The following is a 19,240-nucleotide window of genomic DNA, read 5'->3' on the forward strand; positions in this document are numbered from 1 at the left end:
CCATTTTTATCCATCGCCTTGCTGTCGAATGAAAATGACATCACTAAGGGTTCAGCTTGCGAATGTGGCGTATCCGAAGCTAGAAAACAGGTGAGTCGTGATTGGTCGTTTACCTGCACCCTTTTCAGTCGGCAGCAAGTGGCAGTACATGCCACGACCGTACCTGAGATTGTTCTGCTTATTTCATATTCCACAATGGGATTATTAAGCAATGCTGTTTTAGACTAGTGTGGGCGCATAGAATACATTATTGTAAAGAAAATCATTGACTATCAAGCTGTATGTTTATTTATGTGTGATATGTATAGTGCAGGGGTGTCCAAACTTTTTCATTTGAGGGCCACATCCAGAAAATCAGAAGGACGCAAGGGCCACATAATGTTATGAAGAGAAATTGTGTTTATTCCTAAATAATTGTACAAATAATTTATTTGTGCATATGCATATTTAGAAAAATGCGACAGTATATAAACCAATTTATTTGTAATATGGCAGTAGGGTTATTATAGTTTTGGAATTTTTCATTTTAGTTTTTAATTTAGTTTTGAGTTTTGTTATGTTTTTTAAATTTAGTTAGTTTTAATTAGTTTTCAGGGTGGTTCTGTTAGTTTTAGTTCTTTAATAAATGCTTAGTTTTAGTTTAGTTAAGTTCAGTATTAGTTTTAGTTTTTTTATGTGTATTACTTGTGCGCAATATTTTGTATTTTGTTTGTTTTATTTTAGTTAGTTTTGTAAACATAAAATGTAGTTTCAGTTAGTTTTCTTTTTTTTTTTAAAAGCATCTTCGTTTTTATTTTATTTTGTTAACGAAATTGTTTTTTTTTATTTTTGTTTTTCGTTAGTTTTAGTTAACTAAAATAACCTTTAATAGCACCTGTTCTTCGACACCCTCCCTTCTTACTTTGACCATCTCCAATCATTTTTGTTTTTATTTTATTTGAACTGAGTCAAATGCCATTTTTAGCATATGTCGCGGGCAACTAAAAAAAATAGACGGCGGGCCGCAAATGGCCCCCGGGCCGTAGTTTGGACACCCCTGGTATAGTGCATGTGAAACGCAGACCAACGTTTACATTACGTGTGATTAAATGTTTACATTGTGCAAATTTAAACGAAAGAGAGATTGCATGCATGTGAATAGACAAACAGATGTTTATACACACGTCTCTTTACTGGCCAGACAGACTGCGTGCTTAATGGAAAGACATGCTTACATCATGTGTGTGAATGGATTGACATGATTACTGTCAGACAGGCAGATGTTAACTTTATGTAGAATGGCAGATGTTTATGTTATATTGTGTGCGCGTGTGCGCTTTTGTGTGTCTGCCTGAATGGATAGACCAATTCACTTTCTTCTACTTTCTTCTTGTTTGGCTAAAAAAAAAAAATTACACGCTGGCATCTTTACCCCCACTGGCATTTTGTTTTTTCTTTCTCATGCATGTCCAACAAAAGTAATCTTCTTTATAGACGGAAACAATAATAACAGTTGACTGTATCTCAAATGGCTGCCGTCTGTTTTAATGTTTATTTAGTTCAACCTGTGTGAAATTGTCTTTTTCTTGGCATTTGCTTAAGCCTTATCACACTTTATGACTGATTTGGAAAAATAATTTGGATTAACATAGGCAACGAAAGTACACATGAATATACTCATTTTAATAGCAGCCATAAAAAAACTTTTTTTTTTTTTTCTTTTGCTACTGATGGGGGTGTTTGAATATCATTCTTCACATACAGCCAAATCTTCAAAGACAAATGTCTTTACATATTGGACACTTGGACAGTCAGGGGCGATGCAAAGTTCTTAAAAAGTCGAAGAAAGTATGTGGAGACGGGATTGGCATTGCTGTGGATGCCTGGTTGACAGGAAATGGTTAACCTTGCTCTCGCGGTATTTGTGAGTTGTCAAACTCACAAATCCGAACCACCAGGCATCGCGTTTGGGGCGGGACATGCGGCCGTGACGAAAACCAGGAAGCCAAACAAACAAACTGAACGTGGACGAACGGACGCCGCAATGAATTCTGTTCTGGCAGAATTGCTCACCGTTTCCTTGTTGAATGTTGAACAGCGAGAGGCGCTTCGTGCATTCCGAGCTGGTAGGATGTTCGTGCCCCGCCCACCCCTCGACCAGAACGAAGACGACATTTTCATTAGGGGTGTGCTCAAAAAATCGATACGGCAATATATCGTTGCGGGCCTCATTACAATACACGTATCGATACGCAGCCGTCAGAATCGATATTGCTCGTTAACTTTAAATAGGCAGTTAACGTTTGCCTTTGCAGTTTGCATTGTACCTAAAAAATAAAAACCAGCAGCGTCTTTTAAGTTAATTGCCTTCAATTAAAGCAAAAATTACTCACCAGTGATTGGACAACGTGTCTTGCTCAGAAAAAGAAAAGCACAGGAAGAATATCAACATTTATTTACTTATAAACATAACATGGCACGTGTCTCAATGTACCAATTTTCCTATATTTTGTTTAAAAAACCGAAATAAAATGTGTCTTATGTGGGATACATATGTATCGCAATACGTATGGTATCGTGGCCCCTGTATCGTGATACGTATCGTATCGTGGGGTTGGCGGCAATACCCAGCCCTAATTTTCATCCGTGGCCGTGATTGGTCAAAACAAACGCGAACAATGCCGCATTGTCCAATCAGCTCAAAGTATTGTACAAAATGTCCCGAACGTATCAATTGTATGTTGGAATTTTGTAATGGACAAACACACAGCACGTACACGCGCACACACACACAATCGCAACTTGTCCGAAGCCTGTCCAGAGACAGTGCAAGAAATGATGTTTTCAATTTGAAAGCAATTTTAAGGATCACATTCCTCCCTAAGAACCCCCTCAACATTTGCTTCAAACACCATCGAGAATAAATATTATTAACTCAATAATCCATCCATGGAATTGAAGGTACACTATTTCCCCAGCAAATCCTTTGTGTCTCCTGATTGAGTCAAAACGGTTCTGCAGAAGTTAGAAGAACTAATTAAATTGTTTAAGCGTGAAGGGGAGCAATACATTCCAGACTCTGATCAAAGTTTTTGGGATGAAAAGTAAATAGAAACTAGTTTGGAAAGGAGCTTATATTATTGTCACCGGACAAATGTTCTCATACCTGTTGTGCACGTCCATCTCCCGTGTCCAATTTCTCATTGGGGATGGGGGTGGTCGCAGAGTTTCATTTGTTGGAAAAACTGAGTTATGCCATCAGATGATGTGGCACAGCAAAAGGCCTGGCTTGTATTTTCAGACAACGCATCCGTGGTGGAGCACAAACGTCGGCACATCCTGACTTTCGTACCAGCGCGAGTCTTGCTACACGGTTGATTGCCAATTTGAAAAACGGTCTCCTGGTTGCCACCTGGTCATGCCGCTGTAGCAGATCGAGGGATGTTGGAGATGCGTCTGGCAGAGTGACAATTTGGTCATCTAAAGTTCCGTCTACGTCAGCACAAGCAAATTTCGATACTTTTGTCTTGCTTTTAACTCATTTACTCCCAATAACGTATAAATACATTTTTTTTATGTTCTAAAAGACGTATTTATACGTTTTTTGTTTTTTTATGCTAGAGCATACAGAAGGCTTTGATGCAGCCTTTCAACTGCAAAGAACGGTTGCAGAAATGGTAGTTATTACACAAACTGCCAGCAGGTGGCAGCAGAGCAAAGGAGATCAACCAGGGCCATGTAGAAAAAAAAATCTAAATTACTTGCAATTTTAAATAGATTTGTGAAATCTGATTAAACTTAGCTCTCTTCTAATGCTAATTGCTGCAAAACAGAAACAGATAGAAACATACTTTTTTTTCCTGGTGAAAGAAGAGACTTTAATCTTTCTTTTGGTAGGTTCCATGCTTTTATAGCCATAAAACACAATATTCTGTGGGCCTTGCAAAATCAGTCAAAATCCAGTAAAACAGAGTGAACGGGACTTCAGTGAAAATGAATGAGTTAAGAACAGTTTTTACAGAGATACGGTTCTGCAGGACAAACGCATTAGGTGAAATCTCAAAATAGTGCACTGAAGAAGAAGAGAGTATTGAAACCTTTTGATTTACAGGAGGCACCTTTAAGGAACATTTTTACACGCTTCATTACAGACAAAAACAAACAACATGAGTGTTTACAGCTCTTGCAGTAGCACCTTGTCTTGTCCTTGCCCCCCCCCCCCCCCCCCCCTCACGCCAGAGCAGCCTCTTGCATTATTCTACGGCTATCACGCAGGAATTACCCGGACAGCCATTTGGCTGGCGTTTTTGTCATCCATTTGCGAGGCGGACCGGAGGGGGCCACGGCGGCTCGGGACAGGCTGCAAAAAATCAATTGGCTCGAAATGACATCTGCCAGCATGTGCCACGGGTGCCGCTCGCAGGTACCATAAATGAAATCACGACGTCCTAATTGCGCGCTGATTCATGCACTTGTCTCGGCGCATCTTCCCGGCTCGGACCGGGCTAGTCGCCCGGCGGAACCCCGCCAGGGGCCCGCTCGCTCATACATAACACATTTATTTATTTAGCTGTCCCTTCAGATTCCCGGCATCACTGGGGGGAATGCGGCAGTGACACCCCTCCTCCTTACCCTCTCTTCCCAACCCTTGCCTTCCACTCCACATTTGATTAATTCACTTTTTTTTCTTGGGCGTTTTTTTTGCGGCAGGGGTGGCGTGTAAAAATGAAATGGCCGCGCAGACAACTGTCACTCTGCTCAAGTAAGATAAGTATATATCCACGCCTGCGGTGCTAACAGCGCTCTTTGCGTTTGCTTGTGATTAACATCAAGAACATTCAGGTTTTTCTTAATGTTGTTTCCATTTTATTTTTTTTATTTTTTTTTTAAGACGCCTATGCCATTAATGTGACACAAATGATATGAAGGTAAGAGTCCATTTGCACCTCTAAACTAGAAATCAAATAACCCCTCAAGCCTCTACAAAAAAAAAAAAAAAAAAAAAAAAAAAAAAAAAAAAAAAGAGCCATGCTAAAAGCCTGTTTCTCTTAGCAACATGATGTTTGTCATGGTTCGGGTTGTGTTTGGGTTGATTTGACTTTTGTCATGGCTCGGGTTTGATTTTGGTTTGATTTTGTCCTCATGTTTCTTTGAGTTCTTGTCGTGATCTGTGTCGTGCCCAGCTGTGTCTCGTTGTGTCAGTTAGTGTGCGTGTATTTAGTCGCTTGTCTCCGCTCTGTCTGCGTCGATTCACTATCATTTCCTCTCGACATGTTTACCCCATAGTTCCTCCCAAGTTTGGCTTGTTTGCCTTCCCGGAGTTTGTTTGTTTTTTACCAGTACCTTGTTTACCTCCTTGTTTTTGTTCTATTAAATCCCTCTTTGACTTCACTCCTGTCTCCTCGCCCTGCTTTGTCACATTTGGGTCCTCCATCACATCTACGCACCACCAGCCTTGACAATATTTTGGCTAATGTCTATAATAGCACAAGAAGACCCACAACAAGGCAAAAACATGAAACTACAAAGGAAAGCTGCCATTTAGGTTCTACGTGGCTAATGCATGGTCAGTTTATCGCAAAACATCCATTTTCTTTCTTTCTTTCTTTCTTTCTTCAGCAGCAAAACCCAGCCTTCCCTCTCCCCAGCCACTTCTTCCAAATCTTCCGGGTGGATCCCAAGGCATTCCCTGACCAGCCAGGAGACTGTCCAGCGTGTCCTGGCTCGTTTCCAGAGGGGCCTCCTGGTGGTGGGACATGACCGGAACACCTCACCAGGGAGATGTCCAAGAGACATCTTAACTAGACGCCCGAGCCACCTCATCTGGGTCCTCCCGATGCGGGGGAGTAGCAACTCAATGCTGAGTCCCTCCAGGACGGCCAAGCTTCTATCTAGCTTTTTGCTAAGGAAACTCATTTCGGCCACTTTTATCCGAGATCACGTTCTTTCGGTCATGACCGACAGCTCGTGACCTTACGGCAGACCGATGCAGAGTCTGCATCGCAGCGGATGCTGCACCAAAACTGCCTGTAGATGTCCTGCTCCATTCTTCCCTCACTCATCAACAAGACCCCCAAGAGACTTGAACTCCGCCGTTTGAGGCAGGATCTCATTACTCCGCCCGTTTTCCGATGAGGACCATGGTCTCAGATTTGGAGGTCCAACCAAAGACACATTTTGCCTCAGAATTGCATTCCATTTTTTTTTTTTTTTTTTGCCATGTAAGTATGCCACTTACAAGACGTCACCCTAAAGATGCAATGATGTCCTTTTTTTTTCCCAGGAGAGGTCTAACATCAAGCAGCAAGAATTCCTCATTTTTCGCCCTCTTATGCTCCTACCCACCCATAAACGAGAAATATTGCCCTTCTGTGTGATTTTTTTTTTCTTTTCTTCTCATCATCGCTCAATTCTTTTGGCAGCGACGTCCTGCAGCTTAAGATAAATAAAACATGAGAAAACGCCTTGCAAAAGGTGTCTACCAGGCCGTCGGGCATCAAAAATTGATACAGCCTCAGCGGGCCATGGCAGAAATGTATCGAGTTCATCACGTCCATCCTGTCACCTCGGTGACAGCCCTATGGGGGAAGGGGTCAGATTTTGTGTGGACTATGGGAACCAGACAGACCCTGCTTTTATGACATCACAGCTCTGGCAGCGAGGCAAATAAAGAGAGAGAGATACACTGATTGGAAGAGAGTCGAATGAAATGGACTTACGAGAATAAAGATCAAGACGGAGACAGCAAGAGAGCGAGCAGAGCAAACGTGAAAGCAATTTCTGGGATGTAAGAAAGAAGAAGTTGCCAGTAAATGACCTCCTAGAAAATTGGGCAGGGAGGGGATATACGGGAGCGAGACAAATTAGACGGCGGCGCGCCTTGAAGCCATAGCAAACACGTCAAGACAGAAACTGCCCCGCTTCAAGTGACATCTTCCAATATTTGTCCTGCGTTGGCTGTTAAGCGTCAACATGGCGGGCGGCGGGGCAAGAGGTTGGTGGTGGACCAACGTGGGTGCGGCTGCTATCGTTTAATGCCGTGAACAGCCCTGCTTTTTCCAGCTCATTAGCCGTCCCCTTCTTTGTCCCAGGCCATTTGATAGCAGCATTAATCTACGGCTCCACTAGGCTTCCTCTGCCTATTTACCGCTATTTCATGAAGATTACACCGCTCAACCGTGTAAATGTATGTCCTCCACATCCCGCCCCCGCTTTCCCTGCCTAAACTTGCTTAAGTGCTCGGTATGAACTTCTGCCACAGCAGAGCGAAATAACCCGCAAGTTGCGGGTCACTTTTTGAAGTTATAGTAACACGACGATACAAAAACAAGCACCTTTTTCTGCTCATATTACACTCCCATAGGCAAAAAAATAAAAATAAAAATTTCGCAATCACCCATCTGTATATGGACACCTGCTTCCAGTCTGGGCTCATTTGGGTCCTGATGAAGGGATTCGTCAAAGTACAACCTATGGAATTCAACCAAAATGGCCGACTACCTGTAAAAATTGTGTCCACCAAATTTCGTATTGATTGGTTAAACTGATGTCTGGGATTTTCTTGATTTCAAATTTTCAGGGCACACTATTTCTCTTTAACTCATTCATTTCCAGCCATTTTCATGTTTTATTAGTATCAAAACATGGAACCTACCAAAAAAAAAAAAAAAAGTGTCTCTTCTTTCATCAGGGGGAAAAAAAAAGTACCGTATATTTTTTATCTGTTTTTATGTTTTGTAGCAATTAGCATTAGAATTAGCTAAGTTTCATAATTATTCACAAACCTGTTGAAAATACTGGGAAAAAGAGCTTGTTGCAACATGGAACTGGTTGATCTCTTATACTTTGCTGCCACCTGCTGGCCGTTTTTTTATTTTTTTTATTTTTATTTTCTTATTGTAATAAGTACCATCGCTTTAAGCAACCGCTTCAGGTCAGAAACTGCATAAAAGCCTTCATACAAAAACTCTAGCATACAGAAACCTAAGAAACGTATAAATACGTTTTTGGGAGTGAATGAGTTAAAGATCCCTAGTTGGAGTTCCTTGAAGTACAAGATCTGGAATTTGCCCAAAATGGCAGACATTCTCCTAAATCTTGGGCATGGGTTTGTGAGACTATTTTTTAATGCATTGTGTTAAAAAGCCAAATTTTGTGTTCATTTGTGAAAGTGGTGTCAGAGACTATTTTCTGTAACTTTTCATGGGCACTACTGTCTCACTTTTGGGGTTGATATACATACCAAACATACATTTTCACCAGAATTCACGATTCAAAATTGGTGCATTTTCAGGCATGTTCAATGAGACCCCCAAAAAGTTTTTTTTTTTTTTTTTTTTTTTTTCAGCCATCTTGTGTGTCTATTTTAAACATCAGTCAAAGTAAAGACAGATGGTGAATGGATCCTTATAACAGCTTTCCTTGAAGGAGGTAATCCCCAGCGCTTTGGGGCAAAACATATACGCACACCCACGCACACACATTTGGTACATGCTTTGTGATCAGCTCGGCGCTCTCTCACCGGCGGGCGATCATATATTCTCATGAGACAGGATATATGCAAAGTGCCTCCAGCTTCGCCATTAAACCGCACAAAAGTGTCTTTTTGTTTTTTTTGGCATTTGAAGCACCTGTGAGTCCGTTGGTTGTATTCTCTATGAAGAGCAGCTTATTGCATTTGAACTGAATAAAACTAACCTTGATGTGTAAATGGAGCCACCGTATAGCCATTGTGGTGTGCATCGTTTCTCCTCCAGAGCTCAGCACCCTTAAACGAGACAATCATAAGAGGATCCTAATTAGTGGCTTCGTCTATAGCAGTACTTATAACAGTTTACAACATTCATTATTAATCCATTAGTGCAGTTGACAATTCTTATGCATTAGTTAGGACGGACGGCTTGAGGACCTGCTCGGTTTTAAATTTTATACAAAGTATATTAGTACCACGAGTGTGTTCCATTGACACAAAATCCTGAATGTATTTTCATCGTGACAGGATGCACACAATGTATGCATGCTGTCAAATGCACAGGTAGCCATTTTGGGTGAAGGTGCCATTTTATTTTATTTTTTTAATGATTTCCACAGGTCGTATCTGAACAAACATTTTCATCCCAGGGAAACCCAGGGAATCTTAATTTTGTTTTTTTTACGGTCAGTCACTTGTCACTATGCTTCACTCACACATAAACAAAAATTTAAATGGTTAACAATTTGCCATCCATCCGTCCAGTAGTTCAAATTTTGTACCCTTCATTCTTAAATCCCTTGGACGAGGTACATATTTTAATCATTTTAAAACAAATTGGATCTTCAACCTCTTCCACGGTACGACGTATTTATTATAAATTATTTACTTATTTATTTATTATTTAAATTATTATTTATTTATCTTTTTTTGCTGCTCCTCTAATATTACATACTTGGGATATAACAAAAACTGGTTTGAACCAGATTTTTATATAAAAACAATATCTCTAAAGATGCAAGTGTGTCATATCGCACCGAATCATACCCTTTGAAATATATTGAATTATACATCAAATCGTCTTTTATTTGAGAAATATATACTAGAAGAAAATCACACATTAGCAGTACTGACAAGTTCATTCAAAGGTATGTCATTGCATCATACCCTCTCGAACTGAATCGAATAGTAATCCCGCCGAGTCGAAATGAATCGAACCATCCTATGTATCGACAACCATATTGAATCCTTCGTGGAGTGATGCACAACCCCGTCTACATACAGTACTTATGTTAGGCATGGCTGTAGAATCTTATGTTGCTAGGTGAAAATGGCTTCTACAGAATTTTAACATAAAATGGCCAAAATTACGATAAAATGTCAGCTTCAGACCAAAAACGTCCTGTGACTTTTTTTGAGCATGGTCTCCTGAGAATTTTGCTGGTCTACTCATGACAGATACAGCAAGCACATTTCTTAAATCTGGCTTCAGGGGCCAGTTTATTTTTGTAACCGTTACTCGACTCGAACAAAAGTTTCGAATACTGGGAGCATCTTCACTGGGAATCTTCCGCCTGGCAGGAGAGTCACCGAGCGAGGAATGCGTGGACGGCGGCACAATTAAGACGCCGTCGCCGAAGGGTAAAACCGCCTGCCGCTTGTTTAACAAGTGATATCAGGGAGCCGTCGTGGCCCTCTCGCTTCAGATAACCACCACCTGTCAACGCGTCAATTGTGAGGCCAAGAGTCTCTTTTGCAGCCTCCGCTGCGGATGCCGCGACGGCAACGAGCAATTACGCATGACGCTGGCGTGCATCACACGTTGAAAGAAAAAAAAAATGTGAACGGCGGAATCTGTTGACCCAAAAGGACCGTGTTTACGCACGACAAATTACAGGGTCCGTGGCCTGTTGTGACCATTCATGTTGCGTTGTCATGGTGATATCGCAAAACGCATACGAAAAAAAAAAGGCTGAGAAATTGGTGTTTTGTGTTTAAGTCCTCTTACCTTATATACAGTGTTGGAAATGTAACTACAATAATTAGTAACTAAAAGTAATATTACTTACTTTTACTATTTTGATTCTGAGCGATACGTAAACATTTATTTATTTATTTTATTTTTTTTAGGGTAGGTGACCATCCATTTTGTTTGGCCTGAATGAATTTGGCACTTTACCAGAAGCTGTGCGCGCCCCGGCGGTTGCTTATTTGCGGAAATGCCAACTTTTAACTGTTATTTATCATTATCAACGTGAGCCCGGATGTGGTTTCATTTTGTCAGCAATTTATGAATTCATACAAAGTACAAGTCATTTCATTCAGATGGGGGTACAAATTGACACAGATGGACTCATCATGTCATGTGCACAGTACACTTTTTGGAGTTATTTAGGGCGAGAACAAAAAAAAAAAAAAAAAAAAAAAAAAGAAGTAACTTAAAGTAATAATTAACCAGTTACTTTTGGCTGGGAGTAATTAGTAATCACTTTTTCAAGAAAGTAATTAGTAATAAGTAATATATTACTGAACTTGAGTAACTTACCTAACTCGGCTTATGTATATACATATATATATATATATATATATATATATACATATATATATATATATATATATATATATATATACACTTCTTTTTTTTTTCAGCACTTATTGCTAAATAAATCCCCCCCCACCCCAAACTATTAAGAAGGTGAGTTGAGAAGAAGAGTTGTGGACTCACATTCAAAACACTCCAGCTGACACAATGATTACAGACCATAAAGTCAGAAGCTGAAGTAATACGTGCCATGATTAGAAACAACACAATCCCATCCACTCTCTTTCCTTTTTTTTTTTTTTTACTGTTGGTGTTTTGCAAGAAGGGGGGCGCCGGCTGTCAATATGCACGGCCATGATTGTGCGGAAACGCTGCCAGTTCCAATAACGCAGCCCAGAGATCAGCACAATGAAAGGTGACCTTGGCATAATTGAGATTCATCAAGAGAGAAAAATGCCGGGACCAGGCGGCTGGAGTGACAGCGCCCCCACCCCCCAGCGGGGGAAGAAAAAAAAAACAAAAAAAACACACCATAATAAATACTACTTGCATTTTATGAGGGGGAGGAGGGCAGACAACTGTTGTGAGGCGTGGGACTGAATCTCAATGTCAGTGATTCATTTCGGGCCAACTCATACGAAGCTATTACAGCTTGGCTGGGATTGGATTGGAGGTATGCATTTGTGTTCTGTTTATTTCCATTGTGCAAAGTGGATGCGTCATCATGAATTATTGGCTGGATGACCCACTGCATTAATTATATGACACACTGTTCTTTAGTAATCACCATTTGAAATTAAGTCATTTGAGTTACATAAGCAAAAATACAAAAATATTAAAAGAAAAACAAGCTTTTTGTGAAAAGATACATTGTTTTGCACAACAGTGACTTTGACACTAATATTTTTTGTTTAGTGACAAGGCAGCGCTGCACAAGACGTTGCGCTGCCCATTGAGAGAAAAAACAAAACAAAACGGAAATTCACGTTTTTGGCGGCATTCATTAGGATTTTAGAATACGTCATTAAACGTTTTTGGCGGTCAAAGAGTTAATAGCAATATATTGAAGAAATAAGAAGCCATCAACTAGTATCATTTGAATGCTGAATCTAGTTCAAAATTTAAGATGTTTAACTATTTTTTTTATGACTCACGAAAATGCAAAGTACTTATTTGATAACCATGACATCAAGGGAGACGTCCATCATGAGTAAAAAAAACATTGTCGATATGGGAAAAATGTATTTAAAAGTATAACAACAGTATTTTTACTTGATTACTTCACACCACTGACAAGCGCCGCTCCGATGGCCTCGACCTGTTATTCAGATGAGATGACACTGGCTCATAAATGACTCTTCCAATAGCCCCATCCGTGCCCCAAAATAGCCTGAAAAGCGCATGAGGCAACCGATTGGAAGCGCACAATGACAGCTCTCCATCACGTCAAACGTGAGCAGCAGCACCACTCTGGAGGGAACGGATGAATAAAAAGCGCTGGCACATATTGGGGGGGTGGATTATTGCGTCCTTTCAGACCCGCACAATATGCACGTCGGAGGCTCCCTCGACGTCGACGGCAACAATGACCCATATTCTGCTCGGGCAACCCACCTGGCTCGGTCTGATAAAGAGGTTGCGAAAACGACGACGTGACTGCGGCACCTAAAGGCATCGCAGCCAGCTGCTCTGTTTATCAATATTTGCCTCTGTGAGAACATCTTTCATGTCTTTTTTTTTTTTCTTTTCTTTGAAATGATGCATGAGGGAACAGCTGGGGAAAGGTAGCAAAGCCTCAGCGGCGGAGTACTTGGAGGTAAGAATAAACTACACTTCCCATAATACAACTCAACTGAACCCCTCATTATGCAAAGGTAAGAAGGCACAGTTTGATTTGCCATCTTCCTTGAGAATATTTCTTTTATTCTTCCACCCTCTAAATTTGGGAAATTGACTACAACAATGGTAGGTTATACGCCCGTATCCCACTGAGGGGCAAACGTTCGTGAAGCTAGCGCAGGGGTGTCCAAACTTTTTGATGTGAGGGCCACATACAGAAAATCAGAAGGACGCAAGGGCCACATAATGTTATGAAGAGAAATTGTATTTAGTGCTAAAAATTGTACAAATAATTTGTTTGTGCTTTTGCATATTTAGAAAAATGCTACAGTATATAAACCAATCTGTAATATGGCAGTCAGGTTATTATAGTTTGGGAATTTGAGATGTTTTCGTTCTTACTTTGGTCATGCCAGAAAATAATTGAGAAGCACTGCCCTAACCCAATTTTGACTGTTTTTTTTTTTTTTTTCTGTCCCCAGATTTTTGAGTCAAAGTAAAGATGATTCAAACACGGTAAAAATAAAACGGACTGGCCCTTCACTTTATAAATCAGCACGTAGTTGTCGTCAAAGCCAGACGAGTTCATTCAGCACCCGAACGCTGGGCTAAAGGGGGGAAGATAAGTTCCTCCGTGCCTTTTCTGGGTCAGCCTTAATCAAACGTCACATTCTGCGGCCCGGTGACAGTCTCAGATAGCGGCCATCACTCAGCCCACTTCATCCTTCACCAGCTCATCCTAATGGACTGCAGAACCCCGATCTTTTCCACAGGTGTAATACTCTTCAAGGTAGCTTTAATTACCAATCATTTTCTATTCACAGCCAACATATTCGTCACCATTTGGCTCATTGCTGGCAGGCTGAGCGATGAGTTTTTGTCCCCCCCCCCGACAATGTGCCCGGGCGAAATGGAATTGCAGTTCCCAAGGATATAGACGATTGCGGAGGCTTGCATGGTACGCAAAGATTGCACCCATAGGGGCGAGGGAGGCATTTCTTAGCCGCCGCTACTTTGCCTCCCTTCAACTTGTCATCACTTTCACAATTACTCTCAGAGTAATTGCGCCGGGAAGTGTTGATTCATACGCCGCCTTTAAAAGCTCCCCGAGCTATTAATCTTTGCCTGGCTCGTTCCATAATTATGAAGTTATATGTGTTCATTTAAACTGTCAACACAGCCATCTCTTATAATTGACTCATTGTTTGGTCATCTGCGCGTCCCTCTTATGATTGTTTCGGTCTCGTCGCATTCGATTTGCGGGAATAAAAAAATGACATCCAAAGATTCTGGCAGGTGGGACGCTAAAACTGACTGACAACGGCCATTAACGCAAGCAAAATTAAGTGAATGCAACTGTAGAATGAATGTATAATGTTGATTTTGTGCAGCATAGCAATTTACAAAGTTGCTACGGCCTTATGTGACACCACAACATCAGTTTGTTTGATCACAATCTTGTCTTGGGCTATTTTGTTTTGCAGCAAATTGTGTGCTGAAAAATAACAGATGTCAGACGAGCAATTTGATTGGATGCTGAGTGGATTCTGCCATCTTCCTGTGACACTGTTATGTGTTGTCATGATCTTGTCTTTGATGTTACACCCCCCACGCACAAGTGATGAGCTGTAATATGTAGACAAATTGTAGGGTTGGAAAACACAAGTATGACCCTGTGCAATCACACGCGAGACTTACATAATGCCAAAGCAGCCGCAAACTCCATATTGCACTAACTTTTTGTGACATTTTTGCTCGGTGGTGTTCTGGGAACTTTTTTGTAATGTCAAATATGTGTCTCGGCTCAATAAATGTTTGGGAATTGTGCAATAAGATGTGACAACTAAATTTGAAATCCTTCATTTTTTTTTTTATGCCGGCGTGAAACCAATGACGCATCAAAGCACTTGCTGTCCTTCCAAGAGTGGCAGAATTAACAAGAAAAACAACTTTTTTATTTGCAATTTTCTTTTTTTTTTTTATACGTAGTTGCTAAAAATAAATGAAATAAATAAATCAAGGAGAGAGCGAATTCAGCCTCCTGCCATGTTGTCCTTTCACGCTGCGCGGCGAGAGAAAACGCGCCGCCTGTTGAATGTCGACAAGCGAGGCCGCTAGCTGGCTGTACATTTAATTATCTGGCTACTGGCAGGTGATTTCAGAGAGAGACGATAGATTCCGCTGGGGTTCCTTCTTGTCAACATTAATACCCAGCAGTGATGTGTTCAATTTTTTTTTTTTCCTCTCCTCCCCAGGATTTTTTTTTTGTGCCACGTTGATTTCATTTGATGTCACTGCCATTGAGTGCAATTAGGATTTTTTTTTTTTTTTTTTTACATTTAATTTTTTTATGCCCACCTCAACCACTAAAAGCAACTCAGGATTTACTAACGAAGTTGATGTGTGTTGACTCCTTAGGATTAATCGTCAAATTACAAATATCCACACACACACATTTTTATTTAAAGAATTAAAAGTAACTTGCCACTCCAGAGTCAAGATGAACTGTATTCTACAAATGCTTCCCCACCATACAAGCTGTGAGATCATGATAACCGCGAGGACTTAATGTAAGATCATGAAATCATGTTAAACGTGAAATTAAGAAGCACAATTATTTTTTTGGTTTAATATTGAAATCATTATTAATAAAAATGATTATTCACTTTCAAATCTGAGTACTTATTCAACTAGCTCAAATTTAAATACAACTTGATAGAACAACCAGAAGATAAACTGAACAAATTTAACAACAACAACAAAAACAATTCGTAAAAACAAATACTTGCAGTTCCTTCTGTGGCCACCTTGCTCTGTTGGTGGTGTCGTGCGCTTACATACTCAATAGTAAGAAGAAGAAAGTTGTGATTGAGAGTTATTTACACAACTCATATTAGTATTGTTATATTACCTGTCTGTGTGTCTCCCGACAGCGGTTTTGTTTGAATATTCATTATTTTTACGAATATCGCTCCCAGAGTTTGATGCAAAATTTCTATTAGCCTGTCATTGGGATTTTACATTACGGCTAGCATTAGCACTGTCGATGTTCCTAAAAACAAGAATGGGAATGCCATGTATTTGAATATACAATGTATGTTTTAAAGTAAGATCCAACTGGGGTGGCAATTAACTCATTCACTCCCAGGACATTTTCGCTATTTTACTGGATTTTGACTGATTTTGCAAGTCCCTTAGAATATTGTGTCCTATTGCTATAAAAACATGGAATGTACCAAAACAAAAATGAGAGCCTCTTCTTTCATCAGAAAAAAAAAAAAGTACATTTCTATCTGTTTTCATTTTGCTTCAATTAGCATTCGAGTATGGTTAAGTTTCAGCATTATTTAAAAATCTGTTTAAAACTGTGGGGAAAAGAGCTTTTTGATCTCTTATACTCTGCTGCCCTCTGCTGGCCGTTTTTGTAATAACTACCATTGGTTCAAGCATTCTCTTCAGTTCAGAGGCTGCATCAAACCCAAAAATGCATAAATACATCTTTGGGAGCATGGCAATATTTAAAATAGAACGTATTTATACGTTTTTGGGAGTAAATGAGTTAACAGTTTAAAGCACACTAGGGGAGGGCAGAAGAACTTTAGTCACACAATATACTCCGAGCTGCACAAGAAACACGATGCATTCAGAGTATGTACTTGCACAACATAGAAAAAAAAAAAAGTGGAGGCCACTTTTTGAGGAGTATTTGTGTGTGTGTGTGTTTTTGTGTGGAGATAGCCCAGATAATGCTGGGGCAGTTGCTGTAATTGCATCAGTATTTTTGACTTTAAGCTCTCCAGGCCCCATCAAGATGCAGATTTAGCATTGCAGGAAAAAGTCTTGTGCCCCATTAAAAAAAAAGACACAACACGTTCATAACACGTTCACACAGCCAGTGAACTCCCCAAGTTACTTTTTGCCTCTCTCGCTCTTCCTCGCTCACAGCAAGCCTTCCCAGGATCTATTTCTTATTAGAATTCACCCCAGAAATCATGTCGGGCCGGCGTGCTCCTGCAGCTCCAGACTCTATTAAATGCCTCATTCAATTTTATCATTTAGTTTCTTTATTTGACATTAAGGACTTATACAAAAAAAAAAAGTCTGTGGAATTATTAGTTTAAAAACAGAGAGACAGAGAAAGAGAGAGAATATGAAATTAGACAGCTGAACATTGGGATTCACAGTCTAACGTCTGCAGGAGTTTTTGCCCTCACGTTCTTTTTTTTCTCCCCCACAGCTGCTTTTGCCCTTACTTTAGGGGGTTGATTTTTTTTTTTGCCTTGATTACTTGGCATGATGTAAAGCTTGCATTATTCTCAGCACATTGAGCCACATGAGGCTTTGCATGAACTCACAGTTAGCATTAACTCATTCACTGCCTTTGACAAGTATACTTGTCAATTGTATTTTTTAGAGCGGTGCTAAATGGGGGCGAATCTGAGCATGCTCCACTGTAAATATCAAACTTGGAAACAACTTTACTGATGCCCAACCACCGGTAGATGACATCATTGCCCCATTTTATAGGAAATAAACACAGTTTCAGAGTCCATGGGAGAAATGGCTGTATTTTGGCAAACCTACATTTTTCTGCTGTCAATTATAAAAGAACGGGACGGGACAAAAAGTAGGGAGTCTATTCTGTTATTTGGTAGATTCGGTTTATATATAATTATTGAATGTAATATCACGTGAGTATTGGAAATGTAAAAATTTTCTATAATGACTGGCAGTGAATGAGTTAAAAATAAAAAATAAAAAAATAAAAAAATCTGCCCCCTGCCATCATCATTCCCATGAGTACACCCGTGCCCACGCACCCACACAAACAACCTGAAGAATTATGTAAAAAAATAAAAATAAAAATAAAAAGACATGACGGGGCACAGAGAAACCCTGCGAGGAAACTGTCCCTATAATGTATGGGATATACTGAAATCATGATGATTATCTCATCTCAAATCACTCGGCAACGTTTACTGTGGTTGAGCGCAGGGTTTTAATAGTTTTGGAGTATTCATTACTGTATAGTTACTTCATTTTGACTTTTGTTTTTTAATTCAAATATTTTTAATGAGTTTTTTTTTTTTATGGCTTAGTTTTAGCGTTTTTATTAGGCTCAGCATTTATTTATTTATTTTTAATATATGGAGTATTTGTGATGTATTAAAAAAATATTTAAAATTAACCCGGAAAATATGACAAAGATGATGCAAGATGTAGTTCCAGTTAGTTTTCGGTTACTTAAAAGCATTTTCATTTTGTTTCATTTCATTAACGAAAATGTTTTTATATATTTTATATATTAAAAAAAGAAAAGAAAAAAAAAACGGTTGTGCACAACATTAATATGTATACGTACTATTTAGCTGCCATCCAATGAAAGGGAATTTACTTTTTCTGCCTATCATTGTAAGTTGCTGGCATCAAAGATGGGCTTTAAGTCACAATGTCTTGAGTCGTAAATAATTCTTATATCTCAACCAAAGTCTTGGGTTAGGTAAGTTGTAAGTCAAGTCATACAGTATCAGCAAATACTGAATGATAAAAATTAGTCTCTCTTTAATAGCAGGTCAAAAACAAGTCATTAAGTTTTAGCAAAACAAGTAACGACCTCGAAAATTGGTGACTAGTCGCGAACGGAGTCTCCCGCGCCGCTGGCTGGCATCAACAAATCAACGGAGATTCATGCTTTATAGTAAATACATCTTTTAAGTTATATTGGCAAATTGGACAACTGCTCCAGCACACAAATGTGACATGGCACAGTTGTCGGGAATCACCTAATTACATGATGACACCATTTCCCTAAATAAATCTTGCTTGTGGTTGCTCAAATCTTGCTAGTGGCAACCTACAAACGCAATTTCCCAAATGACTTTGATTTGTGTGATCACAATCTAAAACGTGTTCACAGCATAATATATATATATATATATATTTTATATTTTACTACGTCTGAACATCGCCAGCATTTTCTGGTGAATAGTTGATGAATGAAAAGCGACCGGAGCAGATTCTTCCTCTAAATTGATCCGTTGCTGTGCTTGAAGCCTGTGAGGGACGCCGAGCATCAATATTGTATTCAGCGGGACACAATATGATTTACCACTTCCACATTTCAAACTCTCAGGGTCGTTTTCGACTGGAGAACTTGTGGACGAGTGCCCCTGACAAGAGTTTCTGAAGGGTAAGTCTAAAGGGTAAATCACTGCAAATAAATGTTTCCTCTGGTTGCCGGGAGACTATTAACCATGACGTATGTGCGCCGCCGCCGCCGCCGCCACAGAGCACGACGCCCTTCGGCTGAGTTATCGTGACCATCTAAATGTATATTACGTGATGATCGGGGCCCCCGTTCCAGTTATTTGTTCTCTCCTTTCGTATCTCAGTGTACTCACATGTCACCG

The 19,240-nt window shown here is 39.9% G+C and overlaps 1 protein-coding gene across 10 annotated transcripts in view; it reads right to left on the bottom strand.

The window, feature by feature from the left end:
* Positions 1-19,240, bottom strand: part of LOC144018051 (uncharacterized) — a 267,738-nt gene that overhangs the window by 85,221 nt on the left and 163,277 nt on the right. For all 10 annotated transcript variants that reach the window (XM_077520152.1, XM_077520147.1, XM_077520146.1 and 7 more), the window contains one exon: positions 8,677-8,746. In XM_077520152.1, coding sequence (XP_077376278.1) covers positions 8,677-8,746 — 70 coding nt within the window. The remainder of the gene's footprint in view (positions 1-8,676; positions 8,747-19,240) is intronic.

The sequence above is a fragment of the Festucalex cinctus genome, chromosome 4 (genome assembly GCF_051991245.1).
Source record: "Festucalex cinctus isolate MCC-2025b chromosome 4, RoL_Fcin_1.0, whole genome shotgun sequence".
Taxonomy (NCBI): domain Eukaryota; kingdom Metazoa; phylum Chordata; class Actinopteri; order Syngnathiformes; family Syngnathidae; genus Festucalex; species Festucalex cinctus.